This window comes from Artemia franciscana, chromosome 8 (assembly GCF_032884065.1).
Source record: "Artemia franciscana chromosome 8, ASM3288406v1, whole genome shotgun sequence".
NCBI classification, from domain to species: domain Eukaryota; kingdom Metazoa; phylum Arthropoda; class Branchiopoda; order Anostraca; family Artemiidae; genus Artemia; species Artemia franciscana.
The window spans coordinates 15,249,689-15,277,274 of NC_088870.1; the positions used below are offsets into that span (position 1 = coordinate 15,249,689).

The window sequence follows — 27,586 nt, forward strand, 5'->3', positions numbered from 1 at the left end:
ACTGGAATAAGTGAAAGTGATGCTGGATAACGGAAAGATCGATCAAGTAGGTCGCTTTTCTTAACTAGGTAGTATTATTAGTATAGATGATGGATGGAGTGAAGATCTTACGAATAGAATAATCAAGCCCTAATATAATTTTCAGGATTGAAAAGCTGTGGCTATTCTGTAGTCTAAAAACAAAGACCTTCAATTTCAAATAATGCTTAAAAGGTAGCATAGACGCATTATAAAAGGTAGCTGTTTGAAATTAGCAGATGAAATTTACTGGCATCTATTCCATATCGGCTAATCGCTATTAGCGATTTTAAATAAGGATTTTCAGCCATTTTTTGAAGAAACGGATTATTTATCCCTGGAATTCTCCCTAAAATCAGGCTAGTATAAACTTATTGATGCTGCTTTGTCTATCTGAAAATTTTATTAATGGGAAATTACTAGTATTGTGTTATACTGTGGTTAGGAATGCGGAGAAGGAAACATAATTAAATTCTGGAAACAACTTTAAAGAATCCTAAAATACTTGCTTATAGCCTACTGGTAAATTTATACAGATTCATTTAATTTGGATTGGAAGAAAGTGAATATACTAACTGATACCTATTGGTATAAGTCTAATTTGGGGCAGGAAATAGATTGTGTTAAGAATATAGGCTAAGTCTAATCTCAAAGCCTAGGCTAATATGTAGGATGATTATAGTTAATACATTTTGCCTCCAACTCTACTATACTTTAACCATCCCCCCCCCCTACTCAGGTGTCAATATACATTCCAAATGATATTGGCCTATTTCTCATGTGTTCTTTTAAAAGATCTAAAGCCAAACTGGCCAGCTATGACAAAAAAAACAAAACAAAATAGAAAGGAATATAAATACAGCAAACAGGTCTATGGCCAGTAAATGAAAACAAAAAGAGTCAAGAAAAAAATTCAAACAAATATTTTGCCTGTATACAACAAGGTTTCTTCAGTAGGCTAATGTGAAATAATTATTATGGTAAAATTCTAGTTAATTGACTTTTTGCTATCTCGGAAAGGGTTTAGGTTAGGAAAATGAAACTTTCAGGGATGGGCCTACAGACTAAAGTATGGCCTGGGAAGGTATTTTAAAGTACTACCTTCACTCCTTCTCCTGCTAGAGGGCCCTGAAATTTGCCTAAATGACAGGTCTATACCTATTGAAATTTTGACAAAACAACATTTTGCTTTAATTTTCAGTTACCAGTTGCTTTATCTCTGCCTTTAGTTCTGAAAATGCAAGTCCTGCTATTTGAGTAAAATCTTGAGTCATATCAAATGTTTTTTTCTCAGAATTTAGGAAATGTATTTACATATCTTTAAAACCTTATAAAATGTAATTAAGCAAAGTTATGAAACTGTAAACAATTTTGTTATACTTCAATTAAGCAGAGGATCTTTTTTGCAAGGTTTCACTTTTATAACAAACATATTTTTAAAGGTCACCAAAGGTCAGGGCCCTCTAGAGGGAGAAGGAGTCAAGGTAGTTGCTTCAAATACCTTCCCAGGACATACTTTATTTTGTAGGTTTATCCCTGAAAGTTTCATTTTCCTAACCTAAACCCTTTCTGAGACAGCAAGAAATCAATTAACTAGACTTTTACCAATATTTCAACAGAAGATTAAGCAATTAAATAAATTCTAATGATAATAATGGTAAAATTCTAGTTGATTGACTTTTGGCTATCCTGGAAAGGGGTTAGGTTAGGAAAATGAAACTTTCAGGGATGGGTCTAAAGGCTAAAGTATGTCTGGGGAAGGTGTTTTGAAGTACCCATCTCTACTCCTTCTCCCCCTAGAGGGCCCTGAAATTTGCATGCATGACAGGTATTGAAATTTTTGACAAAACAATATTTTACCTTAATCTTCAGTTGCCAGCTGCCTTTTCTCTACCTTTAGTTCTGAAAATGTTATTTGAGTAGAATTCTGAGCCATATCACTGTTTTTTTTTTTTCAAAATTTAGGAAATGTATTTCCATATCTTTAAAAGCTCATAAATTGCAATTGAGCAAAGCTGTGAAGCTGAAAACAATTTTGTTGTACTTCATTCAAACAGAAGATCTATTTTGCAAGGTTTCATATATAAATATATATATATATATATATATATATATATATATATATATATATATATATATATATATATATATATATATATATATATATATATATATATATATATATATATATATATATATATATATATATATATATATATATATATATATATATATATATATATATATATATATATACAGCACTTGGTATTTACCAAGTGACAGCAATTGCAATTTATGTCTGTCTGTGTGTCTGTCAATCCTAGTTTTGCTAGTTTGGGCATTTCTAGTTAATCTAGGATGATGAAATTTTGCAGGCATATCAGGACCAGACCAGATTAAATTAGAAATAGTTGTTTCCCCAATTCAACCATCTGGTAGGAAGTGGGGGGGCAGTTAATTCAGAAAAACTTGAAAAAATGAGATATTTTTAACTTATGAATGGGTGATCAGATCATGAAATCTACAGTAGGTCAAGCCAACCAAACTCATGGGTATAATAAAAAGAACAATCTGCAGTAGATCTCCAGTAGCAATTACTAAACACCTAAAGGCCCTGATTCAATCAAGGTTAGAATTTGGGATGTCCAGTGCTACTGTAGTATATAAGGTTGACTAATCAATTCTGGAATCTGTGCAGTGGCAAGAAACAAAATTCTACCTGCCTCAAAAGGACCACAATGCCATGCATGGATATATTAATGACATATAAGTGGATCTGTGACTATGATATTGTCCCAAAACTGTTCCATTTAGATAGTTCTTCAAGAATGAGAGGGCAGCCCTTGAAGCTCTACCAGAAGCATGCAAGTACCAGGCTGCAAAACAAATTTTTCTCCAACCATGGGGTTGGCCTCTGGAACTCACTTAACCAGAATACAGTTATGTCCCCCATTACTGAAGCCTTTAAGTCAGCTGTTGACAACAAATGGCACAACAAGCCATGGTTCACAGTTTGGGATGCTCTTATGCTTGAAGTCACCATCATTGTTGACTGGCATCTACAGGAATAGTCCTTATATTGCTGACAAGTGTGATTTAATTTTAACTGTTTAAATTTAAATGTAAAAAAAGTTATTCTAGATTTTAGTTAGCCAATCCTAGCCCAGTTTCTATCTCAGCAAGTCCCAACTATTCAAAACTGTGTACATCATCCAAGATCAGGAACCTACTGTCCATGTTTGTGAAATATAGATTTTAATCAAAATATATGTTGAATATTAGGGACTCTCTTTGTACTAAGAGTATTACTGTAGGAGTATTACTTGTGCTATATTATATCCATTATGGGATGGGGTAGGAGTAAAACAAAGCAATGTTTCCTTAGGAATAAGATAACAAGGTATTTATTATTGTTTACAGTAGTTTCAATTTTTTTAAGATTACCTTCAAAAAGTCCTAAGATCATAGCTATTTCCTCACCATTAGAAGGTACATTGATTAGTTACTATGTCCATCTTTTAACTAGTGGATTAGTTGAAACATCAAAAATTTACCCCCCTTTTTAACTAAACACCATGGCTTAATAACAAGAATAGTCCTGCTTGATCTCCCATTCAACGCTTTTTCAAATAGCACTATAAACCAACTGTTGATCAGAAATAAGTACAGGAACTCCTGAAAACAACCAGATGAGCAAACGTTTTGTATATAGCCTAGGGTGATATCTGGGCATTAGGGGTAGGGGGCCTGGGATACAGTTTTTATGGTAGCAATTATTAAATTTGGAAAGAGTGTAGATAGTACCATATCTGGCTCCGTTAGAGAGGAAAAATGGATGCATTTTGAGGATGGTAATAGTTTTCAATCAGTATTAATAGGTACATAGATTGTTATGTTCATCTTTTAGCTTGCAAATTATCCAAACATTCAACAATTTCTTCTTTTTAAACTAAATCCTATAGCCTAATATCAAACAAGTAAATACTGTTAAATTTCCCATTCAAACCCTTTGCTAATATAATATTTGCTACCATGATAATTTTGTCCCAGCTCTCCTCTCCTAATGGATAGAAGGGGTCCTATGCTATAGGCATTACAAAAATTTGCTGACCCTTTTTGAAAATGACATGAATAACCCCATGTTGGTAAGAAATACAAATAATAATAAACAAAATAGTGCAAATCAACAAACCAACAAAATTTTAATGATTTGAATGGGATTATAAACTATATTAGAATTTCCTTTCAAATTCAAGATACATTTCTACATAATTTTCAAAACCTCCTAGATTAGGATTAAGCAAAGGTGTGACACCCAAAAAAAGTTTTTTCTGACCTTATTTGGCTCAAAAAAAGTTTACTTTCATTCTGTAAAAAAAAATTTCAAAGTCAGCAAACGTCTATTCAAATGGGGAAGAGGTGTGGCAAGATGCTTCAAAAACATTCAGGACATGGCCTCATTTGTTCCTAGGACACTGGTTAAGTTCTGGATCCATTCCTAAAAATTAGTTTTCCTTACTCAGCTACTTTCCTAAATAGCGAAAAGCCCATCTTAAAGAATTTGACTGTCCATACATAATTAATCTTAATAAATAGCTATAATACCATCTCTTTCAATATAGACCTAAGGTCAAACCATATTTAGGTACAGTATTGTTATATTTTGAGGTTTAATGATACCAATTTTGTCAATTTCTTTGTCCTTAATGTATTGCAACCTTTCAAGTACAGGTACTTTGGTTTGGGTGCTTATGGTTAGAGAAACTAAATTGTATGTCTCTGAAAATACTCAGTTGCAAGGAAGATTAGAGAGAAAAGAACACCATTCTGCCAACTGAACTGCATCCTTTTGTACATTTATGTATGTACTGTTTTAGAACAGCTCCTAGGTTTAGAGAAAAGAGGGTTTGGCCTAGCTTGTTTCCCTGATATACAAACTATTATGTTGAGCAAATGTCAAAAGAAAGCCTCATTTTAAATACAAACCCAATTTCAGCCCAGGCATACCTCTTGATTACATTTACGAATCCAAACCAACCAGTAAAAAATCGATTTTAGAATTTTAGAGCAATGCTGACACTGTCAGAAATAGAAATTAGTTTTCTAAAATAATAACAGGTATCACAAAAGCTGAAGATAGCATACACAGGTAAAACACGCACACCATTCTACAATGGGGGGGGGGGACTAACATGCCCAATTCTGGAATTATAGCCATCCTAAAGCCAATGGCAATTATAACCCCAAGACTTGTGGAACCTAATCAAAAAGGGGTCAAAAAGAGGCTTGACCTGTGGTAGCATAATGGACTGATATCTGCTTGAAAATATTGACCCAGGGCTTGATCCCAGCTGCTGCAGGGTCAAAAGCGATGGGACCTGTCACTCCTTGGGGTACTGGCTGAGGCATTTACAACTGGTCCCACAACAAGGAAGAAAGTAACAAGAAGATCCTTTGTACATAATTCCTGTCTAATCATGCTAAAACTGTCACTAATTACGTGTTATCCTCCAACAAACAAAGGAAATCATGTTTCTGAAGACAAATTTTATCAGGCCCTGTAATTTGTATTTGGGACTGTACTTTTCTGTGACATTGCTCATAGTGCTTGAACTTAAATTAACTACCGAGTTAAATTAGTAATTTTTCTATTAAAATATTATGGTCAAATAAAATATTAAACAGCTTAGTTTCTGCTAAATTTAGATACTGCTGTCTTTATCTTTGAGGTGTCTTTTTCTTTTAGTCTTGTACCTAATCTGGTTGAGAAAAAGATGTAAAGGTCTCTAAATTTTACCCTTTTCATTTCTTTTTTTTCATCTTTTCCTGTTTTCAATTTTTTATGGCACAACCTCCACCCCTCCCCCACGCAATGATTATTTTTCACTCTAAGGACACTATAGTATTTTATTGTTTTCTGTATAGTATTTTATTTTTAATTTTTATTCATTTTTTTTTAGAAAATGGTGGAACAAATGAAAGCAACTGTGGTTCAGATGTTAAAGGGAATTGAAAGGTAACATTTTCAATTATTTTGTTATTTTTGTTTCATTTGGGAAAAACAAAACTCCCTGCGCGAAGGAGGCTGGTAATTACTCTCTTGACGACTTATAATTCTGACTAATCACAAGCTCAAACTATTTTATAAGCCCAGCCGACGCACCCTTCCTTTGTAAATAAAAGTGTTGCTGAAAACACTGTTTTTGCCTTTTATTGATCTCCCTTGATTTGATTGCTATCTTGCTTGATCTCCTTGATTGACTTATGGTAGCACCTACATTTAAAAATCTACCTGTCCTTATTACACCATGATTGTGTTATGTAAAAAAGAGCCTATGGACCTGTGCTGTGTAAAAGTAGTTTTGGTATATTATTCCCAAGAGAGGAAATGTTTCAAATTAATATGATTAAGATACCTTTTTAGGATATTATTGAGGAGGAAGCTTTTAATTTTCAGATTCCATCCAAAAATTCCTAAGGAATTTGGCTGCTCTGACCTCTGAATTGTTATTACTGGATTTAAAACAACTAAAGTTTTTTGAAAAACTTTAGTTTTTTTTGTTTTTTTCTGAAGATTTTTGTTGCTAAGACAAAGCTTCAAAAGTAAACAATTCAGGGGTCCATAATTCAGACTAACATTAAAGTGCTATATTATTTGAAAGTAATATTTAATGCACTCTTTTGAATATGTAAAACGTATTTCAGTCAATTTTCTTTGTCAATGTCAGTTAATTTGTCTAATAAGTATTATATCTTCCCAATCCTATATAACTGGTAAGTGATGTAACTCTAGAGAAAACATGTTTATTTTTATATATTAATGCTCCGAAGTTTAACAAGGCAGGCTGGCTCAGTAGAAAGAGCACAAGACTTTTAATCTCAGGGCTTAGGGTTTGAGGTCAAGGTTTAGTGTTTTTTTTTTTGTATTTATTTATTTATGGTCAAAGCAAGACAATGAAAATATTTTTTTTGAGGGGTGGGGGTAAAATCTGCACATTTTTCGGTAAAAAATTAATATTGGATGCATGCAGATGGACAACAAATTCGATTACAGGGATGGCACAATATCAGGATCATCCTGAGTAACAGAGACATTTCCAACCACGATGCCCTAGCAACCCTTAAACTCCAAAGTTTGGAACTCCGTTTGGGCGGGCTTATCCTGAGGTTTGGCAAAATGCTGCTGTCTAACCCTGCTCACCGTGATATTATACCACCAGAAGCCTTGACAGTCAGCTGTACGAGACAAAAGCTGAAACTTGTGCCTGAGCGTGCTCGGACAAACCGCTACCAGAACTCTTTTGTCCCTTTTTTTACGTCAATATATAATAGTGCATAATAACATGTTTTGTATTTCAACATCAAATTAGCCATTTGAGCTACGATTGTTGTTTAAATATACCTCTCTCTCTTCTCTCTCTCTCTCTCTCTCTCTCTCTCTCTCTTTCTCTCTCTCTCTCTCTCTCTCTCTCTCTCTCTCTCTCTCTCTCTCTCTCTCTCTCTCTCTCTCTCTCTCTCTCTCTCTCTCTCTCTCTCTCTCTCTTTCTCTCTCTCTCTCTCTTCCATTTGGAAACGAGTATTTCTTAAGTTTTGGTAAGTCTATCTTGTCCTTTCTGACGGATGGGGATCGACTCGAAATTTTAATGTACCTTTTTTTTGGGGGGGGGATCGAGACGATTTTACTTTGGGTTTTTCTATGTCTGTCTTCCAACAGGCTTTCTATATATTTTCACCTTCTGTTACTACCCAAACCCGTGTAACTTTGTTTAGTATCACTTTAATCGATAATGTATTTTTGCCTCAAATATGGTATGAGCGATTAAAATTTTTGGGAGTGCTTGTTTCTCCAGGTTCAGTTCATTTTTTAAAATATGTTGTATTGAGTCTACACAAGTAAGAATGTGATAATGGCTGCCGTTTAGGGGCAACAAGCCATAACCCATGAAGAAATGTATTTAATTTTTCTACTAAAAATTGTGAGAAAATAAAAATCTTTCTTTCAAAGATAGGTTGGGAAGAGTTATATGGAAAATATGACATGGCAAGTGCATTTTCCTTATTTATTGATAAAATTCTTCAATGTATGGATTCATGTTGTGTGGCCAAACCAAAAGATTCGAGAAAGCCCGTCTCTGTGGAACCACTTTGGTTCACAGCTGAGGTAAAAATATGATAAAATTGAGGAATAGCCTTAACGTTAAGCAAACAAAATTCCCTTCCTTTGAAAATGATAAAATTTATAAGGAATACCGGGCTACTGTGAAAACAAAGAAACGAGAATTAAAAAAAAAATATTATTTTTCCGTTTCTGAATTAAATAAGAATAATATACGAGCAACATGGAAAATAATAAATGGGATAATTTCACCTCATAAGAAACAATTCAATGAAGAAATTCCAAATGTTATTACCTCTCTGGATAGGGTTTTGTTAAAGGAGGTTGCTGATATTACTAGTGGTTTTTGTACTTATTTTTCAAATATTGGTTCCAGTATGTCTCGGCAAATTAATAATAATAGCAAACCCATTGAAACCACTGAAAACATTAATGTGCTTGATGCACATAACTCAGTTTTCACTCAGAATGATTGATTTTTTTTGCAGATGTCATAGCATTAGTAGCGAAAAGTAAAAAAAACATTTGTAACATACATTTAGGGTTGTATATTTATAATTAGGGTTGTATGACTGCTAAAGTATATTTTTAATGCTAGGATTAGATCGGCTTTGCATTACGGGGCGGAGCTTTGGGGTTAAAAGGGTTAAATTTTAGAAAGAATGCAGTTGAGGTTCTTTAAGCGTATGTTAAGCCTTGATAAAAAGTTTAATGTGTTAATGCTGAGAGAGGATATAGGAGTAGGTATAGGAGCTGAGAGTGAATGAGACGGAGTAGGTTAATTATTATGGTTAAATATTGGGAAAGGGTGTCATCGATAGAAGATAATAGGCTAGTTAAACAAGCATTTTTAATGATGCTTCAAGATAGGCGGAAGGATTTGTGGCCAAATAAGGTGAACAATATATTAGACTGTGCAGGGCTAGGTAATTGCTGGAATGAGGGAAAGGGGATAGGAGAGAGGGTGGGGACTGTATCTAGGTTAGTTGCTATTTGGCTAGAATCTTAGGAAGTTCAGGTTTGGCAAGCTCAGAAGGCCACCTCTCTGTTCCTTGGGATATATGTGGAGGTCATGGAGAACTGGGGCGAAGAAATTCACCTACAAATGGGATTGGCTCCGGAAGATTTGAACTGGGTAATGTATGTAAAGGGGAATTTTATGCCTCTTGGAGAACGTAGGAAGTCCTTACAGTTGCTTTATGTGTGGAGATGTGAATGAGTCTTTGCATCATTTTCTAGGGGATTGTAGGGAGTTGAGTTAGTTTCGCTTGGAAATATTTGGTAGGGAGGTTGGGAAGAGAGATTAGATTTTGGAAATTTTGAGAAGTATGTGTTACTTAAATATAAATAATATTGGAAAGTTCGTCCGGATAGCTATGAGGTATTGTGAAAATTTTCTTAAATAATTAGTTTTAGTATCTTTCAGCCTATGTTTGTTGCTGTATTTTTTCGCTTGTTTTGTGTATGTCACCAAGGCCCAAATGGGCTTTCGTGTGAATAAATCTATCTATCTATTATGCAAATGCATGGGTTAGAAAAAGAATCTCCGGGAGTTGATAGAATACCAAAAAGAGCATAAAATCAATTTTCCTGGTTATTTGTCATGTTTTTCTTTTTCGGCTAAACATTTCGTTTAAGAAAGGAGTTGTTCCCGAACAACTGAAAAAAAAGTCAGATATTACCCATATATAAGAATGGAGATAAATGGCAAATTAACAACTACTGGCCAGTGTCAATTTTACCGCTATTCTCTAAACTATTTGAAAAGGTAATGCATGAAAGAATGACAAAATTTAAATCAAAATGGTATTTTACTTAATAAAACATATTTTATTAAGTTGATAAAAGTTGTTTGTTTAATTTTTCCGTTTAATGTCTTGTGAATAAGGTATATGCGATAATATTGTGAAGTAATGTTTTTCCTTTCATATGTGGAATACTCTTATATTGCCGTGATATATAGAAGAATTGATTTCGCTAATACCGTTCTGAAAAAAATATTTTAAAATATCTTATTGAGTAGATATTCGGCCAATCTCCGTATTGGCCGTTTATAGTCTCTGGCATGTTGGCAGTACGGGAATAAGTGTATGTATTGTTTTTTGTTTTGTCAATAAATCAAGTCAAGTCCTATTTGTTTAAACTAGAGAATGTTCCTAAAACGGGAATTAATTAATCGTTTGTTTTGACTGAACTCTTCACTGAAAGTAGCAAAAGTTAAAATACCTTTGGCTATTCAACTACTAGAAAAAAAATACAAGATTTTTTTTCAGTAATTTAATATTGAATTTTGTAGTATAAAATTAATGAGCATAAAGTGAATGTTCAATGATCAATGACGAAGCTTTCACAAAGGCCGTTTTCTCATACCTTAAAAAATACTGTTTTTTCACAGCCAACCAAAGCAATTTTCTCATGGTTAAGAAACAATTTCTCATGGAGAGAAATAACGGAAAGAAGTAAAATAAGGTGAAAACAGGAAAATAGGTAACAAGTGAAAGCAGAGGATAATTAAATGGAGGACGAATTATTCCTGGAAAAAAATGTCTTTAAGCATCCGTAAAATGCACATGCGTAATTATCATGTACATTTCTTATTGTTTGATTTTGTGGTCTTATACTGTCAAATTACAGACTATCTTCAATCCTATATTTGATTTCTCATGCCTCAAAAAATACTGTTTTTTCACAACCAACGAAACCGATTTCCTTATGTTTAAGAAATAATTTCTCATGGAGGAAAGTAACGGAAAGAAGTAAAATAAGGTGAAAACCGGAAAATAGGAAACAAGTGAAAGCAGAGGACAAATGAATGGAGGATGAATTATTCCTGGAAAAGAATGTCTCTAAGCATCCGTAAAATGTACATACGTAACAAATGTTATCACGTACATTTCTTATTGTTTGATTTCGTGGTCTTATACTGTCAAATTATAAACTATCCTCAATCCTACATTTATAAAACATAAGCGTTTAATCTGATTTTTTCCTACTATTCTTCCGTTTGCTATTTTACTTTATTTCCTCATTTTTACAGATATAACCCTGAAAACTTGCAAACATTAGAGCACTATGTTAAAGTTCAAGCTGCAGAAAATGCTTATGACCTTGAGGCCAATCTAACAGTTTTGAAGTTGTATCAGTTTACACCGTCGAAATATAGAGAAAGTATTGCAGAATTGATAATGCTCAAGGCTCTTACAAACCTTCCCCATTCAGACTTTGTTCTGTGCAAATGCCTCTTATCTCCTGAAACGGTAAGTTTCTTTTTATCATGAGATTCATTTATTTTCTCATATATAATTCTATATAATTACTCTTTAAATATATATATATATATATATATATATATATATATATATATATATATATATATATATATATATATATATATATATATATATATATCATATATATATATATATATATATATATGTAATTATATAACGAAAAGAGAAATCACCAATGCAACAGCACAAAAACAGAAATAAACATACAACATAAAAAAAAGAAAAAAAAAGATAGAAGGAGAAAGGATGACTGTTTTCTTATTTTAGTATATAATATAGATCAGTACTTGAATGAGGCCGTAACCCCATTCATCCATCCGATTACACAGGATATTAATAATAATTAATACAATTGTATATACACAATTATATATAATTATAGATCCATTATTATCTCAATAAATTGAAATTATTTCAAATGAGAATCATTTAATCATAATAAGGTAAATTTTCATTAAATAAATTTTCATTTCAGAAAATAAGGTAATTTTCATTAAAATCATAAGTTACAGTATTGCAGAGTTGATAATGCTCTAGGCTCTTACAGGCCTTCCTCATTCAGATTTTGTTCTGTGCAAATACATCTTTTCTGCTGAAACGGTAATTTTCTTTATATTATCATATTTCTGATAATACTTCTGATGAAATACATATGAGATATGAGAAATACATATTTCCGAAGTAATAAGTTACAAAAAATTCCGCTGAACTGTTTCGGGAGTCCTTTTGGTACATGTTCGTTACATAAAAAATGAAAAAAACAAAGTTTTTTTTCAAAAAAAACTTAAGGCGAAAACCTCCAAGTAGTATTGCTACTTTACTACCCCACTTTTTCCATGACGACCCCTTGGCAAAAATCCTGGATACGCCCTTGTTGTCCACTTAAAAAAGCTAAGCCATTTTTTATTTATCATTTCAAGTCTGACGCTTGTTAATCCTGAAACTTCGCGTTTTGTTAATTTCGCATTTTTATATCACCTGAGACGGTAATTTTCTTTTTATTATTGGATCTACTAAATATAGCTATAAATCGGATCTACTAAATATTGCTGAATATCTCATGAAAGGGCGTTTTTTTAGCTGCATTGAAAGTAGTGGGGAGCTATCGCCCCCCTCACCCACCCACCCACCGCTTAGTCTTAATAACTAATTATCAATTTTGATAAGCAAAAACATGAATGAGCTGAAAACATAATAGACATGTGAATTATGGGTAATATTGTTAATGGACGCTATAAGTGATATGACAGCAAAGCAGTATCTTTCACAGTCTTAATTAAAATTTTTACCTGTTATTTTTTACGTGAAGGTGATAATTTTGCTGTTTTGAAGGCATTGGGGACCGTCCCCTCATCCCCCCGCTCATTAGTCTGGATATGTGAAGATCAGCTTTGATGATCTTAACACAAATAAATTGAAAATATGTAGATGTATGAATAATGTTAATACTTTTAATTAAGACAGTGAGCGCCATGACAGGAAGACAGTAAGTTTTAATGTATTAAATAAAATATCAATCCATTACTCATGTAAAAGGGTGTATCCAGGATTTCTTTTCGGGGAGTGGGGTATACAAAAAATGATACTTCAAAAATGTATCGAAAATTTGTTTACATGCATTTAGTTTTATTTTCTTTTTTTACGAGTCGGACAATTTTTTTTCGGAGGGGAGGGGGGCTGAAATACCCCCCTTGATGGATACGACCTTGAACATGTATCTTTATATTTTCATCTCATTTATTCATGGAAATTCAACACGTTTTAGGAAATAATTCAAAAGTATTTTTGCACCTCTCATGAAAATACTATCGCTTTTACTGCATTGAAATTATTGAGAAGCTTTAGCGCCCGCTCATTAGTCTTGAAAACTGAAGATCAATTTTGGTAAGTAAGAAAGTACATGACAAATTGAAAACATTATGTCATGTAGTTGAATGGGTAATACTCTCAATTAAGATAGGAAGACAATCAGTTTCACTTTCTTAATTGAAGTCAGTACCTGCTATTTACTTATCACTTATAAATGGAAAGGCAGTTCATTATTACAATAATGGGTCTAGACAAATATTAGTCAATAATTCTCCTTAATATGCCCTGAAAGTTTCAATTTAATTACATCAATCTTTCCAGGGATATCGCAGATACACCTTTTTGACAATCTTGGATGCACATAGTTCCTTTTGATTTAGTTTATCTTCCCACTCAACATGTCTTGGTAGTTTTAACTGAATACCCTTAGCTGTTCTTGGGATATTACAGATACGCATTTGGTCAAAATAAATGCCCGTAGTATCGTTTGATGAATTTCAACATCCCAAACAACATACCATGAAAGTTCCAACGTATTACCCTTTTTTTGCTGGGATATTATCGTTTTGATTTAGTTTTACATCCCCCTTAACTTTGCCTGAAGGCTTCAACTTAATGCCTTATTCTGTTCCTTAGGTATTGCAACTGCCACTTTGATAATCTTGATGTGCTTAAATTCTTTTGATCTGGGCTATTTCAATAGTAGTAGTAGTTGCAGCAACAGTCACAATAAGTTACAGCCATAGTTGCAAATATTCGCTAACAGTCGCAGTTTCATTTCCAAGTGTACTGCAGACACAGTTAGTTGCTGGAGTCACAGTCACATATAGTTGAAATCGTAATCCTGCTAGATACAGTCAAAAGTAGTTGGAGTCGCAATTGCAAGTAGTCAGAGTCAAAACTAGACGCGGTTTTAAATATTTGCAGTTTGAAGAAGCCACAATCACAATCGCAAGCAGTAAAAAGTAGTCGCAATAGTAGTTGCAGTAAGTCCCAGTCGTAAGAAGTTGTCGCAAATAGCCACAGTTGCAGTCATATGGAATCGCAGTAGTAGTAGTCATAATTGATTGAAGCAGCCCTGAAAGCTTTAATTTAATTACTTTGGTTATTTCTAAGATATTACAAATTCCCCATTTTGACAACCTGCAAGCATATAGTTTGTTTTGATTTAGTGTAACATTCGCTCCAATATTCCTGGAAAACTTTCACCTCGATGCTCCTAGTCATTCTAGGGATGTTTTATATACGCCCCTTTAACAACTCTGTTTAGTTAAAAATCTCTCAACATTACTTGAAAGTTTTAACTTAATAACAATCTTCAATGCAAATAGTGTCTTGTGGTTTAGCTCAACATCTCCAACAACATAATTTGAAAGTTGCAACGCAACACCCTTAGCTGATCCTGAGACAGTAGTTTTACACTCTCCTCAACTTTCCCTAAAAGTTATAACTTATTGTCCTATTCTGTTCCTGAGATTTTGTAAATACACCATTTTGACAACCTGGATGCACTTCAGCTCTTTCGAATTAGTTCCATAGTTGGAATAGTAGCAGTAGTCCTGAAATATTTCATCTAGTACTCTCAGGTGTTTATTAGATGCTGGTGACACACCCTCCCAACACCTTTCACACACCTAGTGCTCAGGCCAATGACGTACTTTTGTGTACTTTTTTTGTTTTCTTTGTGATTGTAAAAGTACTGAAATTAAGCGTTCAGTTTTGAGTTCTACAATAGCCATTTAATTAAGTGAACACGAGCACGTAAATATACGTGCCTGATGGGCATGGTGTATTAAGTACGACACAAAAAAGTGTATGCGTTTTGAAGAACAGCACACTTCATACCCAATGGTTGTGCTTAAAAGAAGCCTTTTTTGAACCTTTTTATATTGTTTTTTTTTTTTACAAACATTTGTATACATTTAATTAATTATAATTTAATTTGTTGATTTTAATGTAAACGTGCATTAGCACGAAGAAACATGAATATCTAATTTACAGATACCATGAATTTACTACCTTCCCTACTGAGAAGGGAGGAGATACTCCTGAGATATATTTGAAGAATTAGGATTTCAGGCATATCTGGACCTCGCACACTCTGTAGGTGAATTGTTCCAAACTTCCCAAGCAGAATGCGATTTTTTTTTTTTAATCGGATAAACTTGTTTTTCAGACTGGACTGCAATTACACAGAAATATTAAATAATATGTTCTTTAATGTATTGATAACCGATTTCCTAAGCCAAATTATTATCTTTGGGGGGGGGACTAGGATTGGTATTTTAAGCTAGTTTAGAAATGTTGCTATTGTACGACTGTTGGAGGATTGCGAGAACTAGAAGATTAGTACCAGGGAACCAAGCTTTGCTTCGTCCATGATACTGGTACGCGACAGGCCTGTATATGCTAAAAGACGAAACAGAATGAAAGTATATGAAGCTTCGGTCGGTCCCTGGTACGCATGATGTCATGATATCATGCAAAATTTACATTAAAAATAGTGGTGCATTCTTTACAGGATTTTGGAATTATAAAATTGCCATGGCGTTGAGGATACCGTCGATGCTATCACTGCTAATACTTAATAATAGAAGTTTTGTGAAGAGCGTTCAATATTTCTTCCACACAAAAATATACGTCCGACGCTCACTTTCAGATGGAAGAAGAACTTTCAAGCAGTTTTGTCGTTGAACACCGGAAAATCCTATGTACAATATAGCATGGCGCCAACGAATTCGAAAGTTGCCCTTGTGATTTATGTAAGGTCATCCCAAACGCTAGCTGAAGTGGAAATCAGTGTCGTTGTACTTGGTCAGTGTATTTGGTCTCGCAATATTTCCTCTAACAGATCCGTTAATTCACGACTGCTTCCTTAATTTAGAAGATGTGTAAGGTGTTCGTTAACAGCATCATTGGGATCTAAAATGTATATTTGGCCATGTTATGATGGTTTGAAATCACTTTGAACGGTTTTTGTTGTGTATGCTGTCATGTTCATTATGTAATAAACTTGTCCAGCTGCTTTGAAGCTAAAATTATTACGACTATTGATGGTTTGGTGGACCAACTGACTATTGATAGACCAAAATTAGAATATTAGAAGGTAAAGTAATGGCAGTAGTCAAGCATGGTTCTGAAACGTGTGCACTTGAAAAGACGGAGGTGGATTTGCCAAATGAATTTCCGGGCGAATTGTCTACAGGTTCGTTTGGGTACCCGTCCAACTGACCGTATTTGAAATAGTAAGCTATACTAAAGATATGGTTCTATCCAGCTTTCTTGGGCTATGATGAGAGAAAGGTTGAGATGGCTAGGACATGTTAGATGGATCAAGGATGACAGATTGCCAAAGATCGTCCTTTTTGGCCAACCATCTAGGGCCAAGGAATACCAGGTCGTCCCCAGATGGGATGGGAAGAGGTCGTAAGAGAGGATTTCAAGGAAATTGGAACTTCCTGGGAAGGTGTAAAAAGAAAGCTTTGAATGGATTAGAAGGGAGGAGGAGCTTGTGAAGCAGTGTTACTCTCAGGCGGCTTGGTGCTGTATTGTTTAGTTAGTAGCAGTAGTAGTAATACAAAAGGCATAGAAAATAATAGGATAGAATGTAAAATAAAATGATGAGAAGTAACAAGATTCCAAGACAGTGAATGCTATATTGTGTAAAAAAGGGAAAAGGTCACAGATGGAGAGACTATTTTAAGATTGCAATAGAAAGTTTCAATTTTCATCTTAACTATTTTTAACGCTCTGTTAATTGTAAATCTTGAGTATATTATAGCTTTCTAAAGCAGATTTAGTTCTGAAAATAATAAATACGAAGTGAAGGAAAATTGTAAATTCTAAAATCACGAAAAAGAAAGGAGATAAAGAACACGCAAAAAGGCTACTGCATCGAAAAGAGAAGACCAAAACATCATGATGATATATACCCCGTAGTCATATTATTAATCTTATTAACTATATAATTCATTTTAATGTGTAAGACCAGCTTTGTCTTAGTATCTGAGAAATGCTTGCAAACTCCTATTTGGTGAAATTCTAAAACCGATGGTGATGAGGACCGCCTGGACACCTTTACTATATTGAAAATATAAATTTTCCATTGATATTCAATATTTAAATATCTAATAATCTAAAAGTGTTATAAATAATTTAAATATAAATATCTAATATAAAAATAAATATTCGACTCTGGCTGAGCTTACAGAGTCACACCATTAACCCGCTTTCAAAACCAGATAACCAGCGACACCTGGACTCGACCCCCTGTCCTCAGAATTTCAAATTTAGTGCGCTGATCTGTCAGTTATAAAGATAAATATTCCATTATATTGTAGCTTGGCACAGACAGAATGATGAGGATTCAAGACTTAGCAGAAAACTTAGAGCGTTGTAATTTCGTTGATTTCTGGATGTTGTTAGAAAATTTGAGAAGTCTAGTGAATCCCATTGTGGGTTTTGATGACTCCATCCGTAAATTTATTTGCCATGTGATTGGAATCACTTATCAAACTGTCGATAAACGGCAACTGCAGAGGCTTTTAGGAAACATCAGTGGTGAGTGAAGTGTTTTATCTTGGTTTGTTACAATTATTTGTGGTCTTTTTGTCATAATTTTGAACAAATTACTTGTTCGTAATGAATTAAAAGAAAACAAAAATAAATTATCTGTCAATGGTTTAATCTTTATCAAAAGTTTAGTGTTCGTTTTTCGTGGTCTCGAAAGATGCTGTGTGACAAGACCTAAATGTTGCAGGAGAGCAGAAAAAACAAAAGCACGTTTGTTTTTAACTGTAGTTAAAGTTTAAGTGTCTTAACGCTATTTAACTTCTAATTTGTTTTTAACTGCCATTAACAACTAGCTGGTCATAGGAAGAAGTTTTGAACAATTGTGTGTGTATGAATGATACGGTGTTGATATTAAAAGCTCCATTTTCTAACCAACTTTTCCACCCTAAAAAAAAAAAAAAATCCAAATCTTAATGCTTGTCGTAGTATAAATTTGGAGCTTTAAGTCAGTACAGTATGCAAGTTACAGAAGAATAAAATCGAAAAAAAATATCAACATCCGAAGCAGATATGTGTGGTAGAAATACCTCTGGATATTGTACAATTTCAAAAACTATAGTATAGCGACAAATATATGTGTCCTGTGGACACCTTGAATATAGTACGCATCTGAATCCATTATTTTATTAAAATAAATTTTTCATATTCTGTGTTTCGTAACTGGTAAGTAAATTTTTTTGTATACTTTTAACCGAACATTTTGTGAAATGTTTAGTGTTAACTTATTTAATTTGATGTTACCTTTGTTAAAATTGAGTTTTTTTTTATCTTACTAATTTTTTTCTTAATTTTATCTTATTTAATTGCTTTAAATGTTTAATATTTAACTATATATTTTTAAGGCAATCAATTTATTTGTAAAATGTATATCAAGAAACTCTAATCTATCTGTTGGCCATCGAATAAACTTAAACAGTATCACCTTATAAAATATGATTGGAATGCTGGTGTCAAATTTGGATCCGACCAAAACATTGGGGGGGGGGATTATAATGCGGGACACTGTATTATAACTTGACAATAAAGGGGAAAACTGTTATTAATACAAAGTTGTCAGCCTGTTAGGCTCTGTCGTCAAAACGATGGTCTGCGTTAATTAGCGTAGGCTCAGCAATCTCGAGTAATATGTGTGGACGAGAAAGCTGCGCTAGCCCTCTGTAAATGGGTCGCGGCACCACCGTCGGCCGTCTAATTTCCTATGATTTTAGTGAGGTGGTCGTCGGCTAGGGGGCTGCAGGAGAGCCAGTGAGGCAAATTTTAAATTAATTCCCCCAGCTCCGCTGTTGTTTAAGTGTTACGTCTATCATTTGTACAGTTTCGTGCAATCTGGGTTGAGCTATCGATCGGTATCCACGTGCAAGCAGTTCCAACGAACTTTCGTGTCAATAAATCCGCTTTGTGAGTTAAAATAGATAAGTCAAGTTTTTTTTTACCTGATGGGATGACTTAAGACGTCCCGTGCAAGAATTGGGGTAGCATAGTAGCAATACTACTTGGCAGTTTTCATGGACTAGTAAAATTTGTTGGCAGATTTTGTCTGAAAATACCACTGCTTTTACAATCCCTGAATTTTTGGGGATTTGTCAACAAATCTCTATCTTCTTGAAAAAGATTGGCTCCTCATAAATCTCCTTTTGTTCAGGTTTGCCACCCCTAGTGATTTATTACTAGTGACTATCCACCTCTAGTAACTATCACTTTCACTTAATTTGACATAATTTTTTCACTACTTTCCAAAGTTTTTGTCTCAATTATTTACTACATATCAATAACCAGACATAGATAATTGGATTACTGATCTTTCTTCCTATACTAGTAAAAGCATGATGTCTATAAGATCATACCATTTTATCAAAGATTCTCTTGTTACTTGTGGTAAAGAAGTTCATTCGAACACATTTACATTCAGTGTAATTCTGAGCGTCGATGCCAAGAGTGCTATTTTAGACAGTTTAATCGTGAGGTTTAATTTTGTTTGTTTTTTTGCTATTCTGTTTAATTTTCAAACATCTGAAACTATAAGAGAGTTAGATTGAAAAGTTAGAAGACTTCAGACTGTTTTAGACAAGCAGATTAAATTTCTAATTGTTGACAAGGAGACTGAGCTTCAGACACAGTGTTTAACGTGTACCAACTCTAATCCAATCACTTACCATGTTTCACTTGAACTAACTTTACAAACCCACATCAACCTTGGGAGTTCCGAAATCTCAAAACGAGAATAGTCTGGCATCTAGAATTGTTAGCTTATAAGCAAAGTTTGCTAGATGATTCTGCGAAAGAGTCCAAAGCAGATCAGCCTGTGGGTAGAAAACATAGAATTGGGTTGATATGTGATTTGAATGCTTATTGACAGCTTAAAGGGGATCATGGTTCCCAGCTCCAATACAAAGGCAAGATACCTCTTGATAGCTTGAAAAGCCTTCTTATTGGTGAAATGAACTTCAGTCATATGTTTGTTGCAAGGCTTGCTCTCATTTTTGCCAAACTTACTGACTCCCAACTGCAAAGATGTCTTAGTACAAATCTACCCTCTACTAAACAGCCACCAACATTTGCTATTATTGCTGACAGGAAGGCGAATGTTCCAGGTTGTTTGTATTATTTCTTTCCTTACTGGATGTCTTGATTCTTTCGTTGTGGAGTTGCCAGTCATTAGTGGGCATACAGGATTAGACGTTACACACGCTATGAAGCATAAACTTTGAAGCATCACTCTGACGGTAGAAGATATCAAGGGGTAGCTTGTAGGTTGTGCAATGGATGGGCAATATTTCATGCTTCATGTGCCCACTCGTCTTTTGATGCTTATTAGTCTCCTTGATTCTCCCTGGTATAAATTTAACTGGGATCCAGCGCATTGCGTTGAATTGGCTGAAGGAGATGCCGAAACTCGGCACAGTGGGTTTCAGGTCTTTGTGACGTCAAATCCAACAGTAACAAAAAGATAGGTTATGGGGAAAGTTTTGAAGCTATGATAACCCTTGCCGAGACACAAGGTGTCAGTTTGAAGAAGCCATTGTTCTTTTCCTCCACTAGGTTTGCGACATATTCTGAAAAAGTTTTCAATAATTTCAGGGACAACTACCCCCTTGTGTTTTCCTTTACTCACAGATAGTCAAGACGACTATTTGAATAAGATATCGCATGCTGATTTCGTACAGTTCAGAATGGATCATCGATATTTCAGAAACTGTTTCTAGCCTTTCCCTTTCACTCCAAAAAGTGAAGCTCTTACCATGGTCAATTACAAACATACTGAATAAATACATTGATGGCATCACCAAAATGAAGTTACAACTGTCAGCAGACGATCCAGTTGATTCTCAGCTACTTCCTTGCTTCTCGAAAGCGTTGTCTTTATCGACAGATTTTCTATATCATGAAGTTCCCGTAGTTTTACACCAGAAACCCCTGATGCCACGAAGGACGTGTTTGGTGATTGATAACAGTGTAGTTTCTGAATTGAGAGATTCTGCAGGGATGGCTAAAGATGCAGTTGCTACAACTTCCTGGAAACTTTGTAGCTTCCTAGACAAACTATTGAGTAATCTCAACTTACGCTTTTTGTTACCACAAATAGGTACAACCCAGTTGACGAATGGACTGCCTTTATGCAGAATATATTTGATACCAGCTCAGTTGAATAGATCGGAAAATCTGATCAACTTGGGCACTTGGTTGATCCTGCAAATTCAGAGGAATTTAAAATTTTGCCACAAAGTGCAGTTCTCACCCAGTAGAACCCCCAGTTCTCGCACATGGTTAGATCGTGTTGCTTGCGTAAATGCAAATCCTAAGTATTCCTCTCTTAGTGTACTACACAAGTTTTATTTGTTTTTTCAATTCAATTCAATTCAAATTCATTTTATTTAAAAAAACATGCAACGGACAGAGCCGATTATTAGTTTTTATTGTCATGCACACACAAAAATCCGTCGACAAGTCAAAAATTAACATTCACAAAATTATAATATATGCAATTAAAAATAATAATTGTCACATACACACGAAAATAAGTCGACAAGTATACACAAAATTATAATATATACAATTAACAACAATAATCCGGATTAAAAAGTCGACCCAGCATTAAACAACTTAACAAACGAGGGCACAAAACTAAGCTCATAACGAGCATGTGACACAGTCAGAGGTTGATGTTTACCCTTGCGGTTGATGTTGGGGCATGAGGATATTTCGGTGTATAGGGCTGGATAAGATTTTATTGCCAAAGGATAGGGCTAGTTTTAAACGATGAGATTGAAGGGTATGAAGTGGAAACTGATTAAGGAGGGATATGTACGGTACTTTTGGGGCTTTTGAGATTACTAGGAGGGTACGGTATTGCACCCTCTCAACCCGGTCCGACTGTTCCTTAGTCAGCCCGAAATGCCATACAGGGCAACAGTATTCAAGTGGGGATCGTATAAAAGGGAAATAGATGCTCAGGAGATGTGGCGCAGGGATTCCATGGCGAGCCAACAACTTCAGAGACATGATGGCCAAATTAGCTTTTTAACATGCCATCAACATGTTTATTCCACTTCAGATCCGTTGTGGTATGAATGTCAATTTTTTTTAATGTCAAAATTTTTGGTCAATTTTTTGACCAGGCAGCACTGTATGATGGTATTCCCAAGTTTCAGCTCTACTTGTGCAGTATGGGCAGGATTGTGGACACACGTGCTCGTGACCGTGGTGTTAGTTCCGCCATTCTGTTCAGGGTTAGGTATCCAGTGTAAGGCCCCCTTATTGATGAAATATGCAAGCCGTTCATTGAAGCGGACTTGGACGTTCATGGGAGAAGTAATGACACGCATTTAGAAAAGTAAGATACTATCCCACTTTGTGAGTGGGCTTTCACGCTGCTACTTTTTAAAACGTGTTCAAACGTAAAGCTTATTGAGTTTAAATGCATCAATGTGAAAATTTACTTTGAAGTCGTTGTTATCCTTCGTCCTTGTTGACACGTCTTTACTCACTCCAGTTCTCTTGAACTCAAAGAGAATTTGTTCAAATCTCGCACAAATAGCTAAATTTTCTCAAAACTGTTTATTGGTTAGTTGAAGGAATCTTAAAAGGTATCAACCTATCAAGGTATCAACGTTTTGCATACCTGATTATTATTATTATATAATATACAGTTAAAGTATGTAATGGGAAAGTAGGAACGTGACAGATTAGTAGCCTAAAACAGCCACAGTGCAATGTATCAGCAATTCTCTGTTTCTTTTGGGGATTAGATTAGGGCAAAACTAATATTACGGCTTCATGATGCATGTGACTGCCAAACTGCAAATCAATATTGTTCTCCCAGAAAATTAAATGGCACTTTTTATAGTTATAGTATAGTGAACAGTGAGTATCAAGCATGCAGTTAGGTATGCATTATTTTTATAATATTAATAGCATTGGAGTGAACAATTCCATCCAAGAAGTAAAAGCAGTAAACTGTATGTAGTATGTTTCAGACTTCTGATTCTATACTCTTGTAGCGTTATTAGAGTAAATACGATATAGTACTTTTCATAAAATGGCACACATAAAATTTTGGAGTATGATATTAGTGCTAGTATGTGGCCATTGATATTGCTCGTATATGCCTATTTAAAACTTTTGGTGTTTCTAACTGCAAGCTATATTAATTTATATTTGTTACTGTTCAGCAAATTTTTCGTATAAAAATACTTTTTGCTCAAAGCAATGCTTTCAAAACATAAGTTGTTCTGCTAAAGTGTCGACAGCTTTTGAAATTCTGCTACTGGCAGCTTTGGAACATTTTGTATACCTGCTTGAGACGTTCAAAGAATTGACGAACATGAAGTTTTTGAAGCATATGTAGAGTCCGTCATTTCATTAATGGTTGCTAAACAAAAAAAAGAAAAACAAAATCAGCTTACGATTTACTTCAATACAACCAGTTACAAAAGAGCAAGCAAAAGGTGATAGAAAATCTCCAAATATTTGAAATTTGATGAAAGAAACAATATTATTAAAGATAAAAGAAGCTGTTAAGTTTTATTTATTGCTGGGCACAACGATTGATATTTTGGGGAACGGTCAGTGTGTATTTGGGGTCCGGTATTTTCATGGGCGTGAAGTAGCTGAAATATCTTTAACATGTGTCACATCAACATCAGCTGAAGTGCTGCTAGTTTCATCTTGAGATGCTCTGGAAGAGGTGGGAATCGTCAATGAAAATTGAGTAGCAAATGTTCTTGATGGGCATCAAATATGAGTGAATCCTAAAATAGTCTGACTGCCAAATTGACGAGTATCGTATCAAATTCGTAAGCTTTGAAACAATTGCTCCCGCTATGACTTTTATTCAGATCTTCAACATTACTATACAGTTTGTGTGACTACCTCAAAGCTAAAAATTTAGACTACACTCAAGTATGGAAGTTTGTTGAGTCATCTATTGATGTCTGAAGCATATGACTAAATATATCATATATTTTTAGAAAAAAAAAACTGAAGCATCATACGAAAAACGCGCAAGTAAGAATATGCCCAGTGATACAGATTTTAGGGAGAAACAAATAAAGAAAGTAAAAAGATGGCAGGCAAAAAATGTAAAAAAAAAAAAACATGATATCTGTTATGTTGGTTTGGCCCAGCGTAAGCAGAAAATCTAGTTCAAAATTTTGTCACTAACGCTTTGGGGGACTTACCAGCGCATGGGGAGGGGGGGGGGGGGGCAAGGAGATTGAACGAAATGAAGTCGAAGAGTTTGATTGTAAAACGAAACTGATTTTTCCGGGTACAATAACGAAAAAACGCAATAAATGCATTAAATGTGCATTGAAATGATTCTCGACAATAGCATATACGGTCTGTGTGTGATTTGGATTGTTAGAAAGCCTAGTAATTATAAGGGAAAGGAAAAGAGGGTTTTGATGTGAGGGAAGTTAATAAGAGAATGACTTATTCCTGGAAATGATGAGTGCGTATAAAAGACACTTTTAGGTCTTTGTCCATGGTTCAAATAGTCACATAGAAAGGAGTATTGATGATATGACGATGATTTGGAAGTTAGGTGATTTTATAAAAAAAATAATTAAATGGTTTCCTGCACAGACAGTCTCAAGCCTATTACCTCCGAATCATTATATATTCATGCCTAGAAATATTATTCTACTACGAAGAGGTAATCGATTGTAGATAAATCAGCTAGGAGGACGTTTTTCAGCCCGAAAACGCCCACCAAAACAGACTAAGCCCAGAGGAATTATCCATTAATGAGATCACGTGCGAAAGCTGTGTCGTGTACAATGCTATAATTTCATCGAGAGGCGCCACTCCCCAAGTGGTCTGGGTCTTATGCTCTGCTACAATTGTCCTCCAATAAAGGATCCTTCCACGAGGTAGGAGGATCCCCGAGGCAGTGTTCTGCATCACCATGGTATTTAACCCATTACTAGGAGAAGGTTTGTAACTCACAGGATGTGTTTACACACCGGTGGGCCCTATTGAGTGTACATTTAAGGGGCCTTCTTTCTCCTCAACCTGTATTTATGGCCCTGGGTGAGGATGGCCCTGTTTTTATCCCCATGAACAAGGTCCACCTCTTGGTCCGTGCATCTTATGGAGGTGCCCATATCTATAGTGTGTTCCCCTATAGTTACCTGGGGACACCCTGAGTGGCCTAGTAAAGACGGTGGATGCAGGGAAAATGTTAAAAATAGAATAGCCAAGGCTCAGGGTGTTTTTTCACAGTTAAGAAAGGTTTGGAAGGATAGGAAGATAAGTCTGCAAACTAAGATTTGAATTTTAGAAGCTTCGGTGATGATAGTGGTCAAATATGGCTCTGAAGCATGGGCGCTCCGACAAGCGGATGAAGATTTGCTAGATATTTTCCAGAGAAATTGCCTACGGAATGTTCTGGGTACCCGGCTGACTGACCGTATTTAAAAAAATAGGCTGCACAATAAGTGGTTCCATCCCTTTTTCAAGGGATATAATGACAGAAAGGTAGAGATGACTAGGGCACGTTATGCGGATGGAGGATGACAGATTGTCCTTTTCGGCCAACTGTCTAGGACTAAACGGACAGCAGGTCATCCGTGGTTGGGTTGGTAGGATGTCATAAAGAAAGATTTAAAGGAAATGTGTACTTCCTTAGAGGGTGTAAAGATGGAAGCTTTGAATAGATTGGGATGGAGGAGGAGTGTGCGTAGCTGTGTTGGCCTCAGTGGCTTGGTGCAACGGTGAGTTGTTAGTGGTAGTAGTAGTAATTTGATGGTTATGTGTATTTCCACAACTCAAATCATTTGCGCAATCAATGGATTATTCCACAGTCATATCTTCAAAAATTTACTTTTTTATTAAATTTAGTATTGGTCAAGGACTTATTAGTCAGGTTAATTAAAAGTAATTTAGTTAATTAGAAGGCAACGTTTTATTTATAAATTCATTCGTAGCGATGAAAATGCTGGCCAAATAAAGAAGTGCTCATAATCAAGTGCGCTGCAACCTCCTGCTGGAATAAGGTAATAGCGGCCCCAACCGAGGATGTGTTAACGTATTTTGAAAGTGTTACCATAATAAGAAACAACGGTTTAATTATTTGGCTTTTGAAATTCGATGCGCCCTATGCCATTTCTATCCCGCTCTTTTCAGGATGGTTTGCGTGCTAGCCTTGAAACCCTGATGACAGGGGCTCGATTCCTGTTGTCGCTGGTTATTTGGTTTGAAATATAGGTCAATGGCGTGACTTTGTAACCTCAGACAGGGTCGACCTAGCTCTAAATGGGTACCTGGAGAAATCTGGGGGAAAACCCGAGAAGCATCGGATGATTTGCCCCCAACCACGCACTGCACTCCCGGCCGAAGGCAGAAAATCAGGAGTCTCTTTCAGAGTAACCAGTATGGGCCCAGTAGTGTCTCTGATCATCTGTGGTCTAGCAGCGAGGATTGTAATAATAGCTATACTTAAAATGGCATTTGATAAGTAAGGTGTTCAAAATTGAGCATATTTATTTTGGTTAAATTGGAGTTGAATCTTCAAATTCTAAGATTCTGAATAAATAGGTAGAAAAAAGAGGCATTGAAAAAAAAAATAAAAAAAGACTAGTGTGTTTGATATCTTGAATGAAGTGTTCTTGAGAAGTGATCGTTGCCTGATTTATGGGACTTCTTTTCTCTCAATAAGTTGAAATTTCATTCCTGAACTTTGGATCTTGGGAAAACCATGTATGCATAATACATTACTCCCAAAGCATTATTAAGTATATTTATTATTATTATTTAATGTGTTTTCAATCGTTGGGGTTCTTGGTAAGTATTTCTTGGAAAATTATTATTAGTGGCAGCCCTGTTCTAACTTTACGGAATGTGGAGTTTATGGGAAAATCTTTAAAGGAAATTCAAAGTACTTCGTAGGAAGCAAAGAGTAAAGCTCTGAATACAATCGGGTGGGCGAAAAATATGGGTATATTTATTGGCATCAGGCAAGTTAGTACCTCTACGATTTATTAGTAGCAATATATCAATCACGCTTGACTTACATAAAGAAATTTGGATTATTATATTTTCCACTTTCTATTTTTTGACATGTTTATATTTTTTCAGAAGGAGACTTGAAGTCATGGATGCAAAAATATGGCTGGAAACTACAAGATGACAACACAACCGTTTTCATTTCTGTACAGGATACTATCAAGTCGAAAAATATTACTGAAAAAATTGAATTTGAAAATGTAGCACCATTGATGGCTAAGAGCTTCTAATAAACTTGTTCCATGACCTGATCACATTTTTAGTAAGTCTTTCTTCC

At 35.0% G+C, this 27,586-nt stretch overlaps 1 protein-coding gene across 3 annotated transcripts; it reads left to right on the top strand.

The window, feature by feature from the left end:
• The first annotated feature begins 4 nt into the window (after positions 1-4).
• LOC136030032 (eukaryotic translation initiation factor 3 subunit K-like) lies at positions 5-27,560 on the top strand. 3 transcript variants are annotated; one of them, XM_065708647.1, is made up of 5 exons: positions 5-46; positions 5,979-6,034; positions 11,172-11,391; positions 17,574-17,793; positions 27,382-27,560. In XM_065708647.1, the coding sequence occupies exons 1-5, from the start codon at positions 20-22 to the stop codon at positions 27,537-27,539; spliced, it is 681 nt and encodes a 226-aa protein (XP_065564719.1). In that variant the 5' UTR covers positions 5-19; the 3' UTR covers positions 27,540-27,560. The 3 variants fall into 3 exon arrangements, with proteins under 3 accessions (XP_065564719.1, XP_065564720.1, XP_065564721.1); XM_065708648.1 differs by lacking the exon at positions 5-46 and adding an exon at positions 277-377; XM_065708649.1 differs by lacking the exon at positions 5-46 and adding an exon at positions 457-540.
• Positions 27,561-27,586: the final 26 nt, after the last annotated feature.

Bases quoted from the DNA above. Each gene is read 5' to 3' on its own strand.
- LOC136030032 (XM_065708647.1), top strand. From the start codon at position 20: ATGCTGGATAACGGAAAGATCGATCAA. The intron at 47-5,978 runs GTAGGTCGCTTT...ATTTTTTTTTAG, and splicing joins ATAACGGAAAGATCGATCAA to AAAATGGTGGAACAAATGAA. The intron at 11,392-17,573 runs GTAAGTTTCTTT...ATTATATTGTAG, and splicing joins GCCTCTTATCTCCTGAAACG to CTTGGCACAGACAGAATGAT.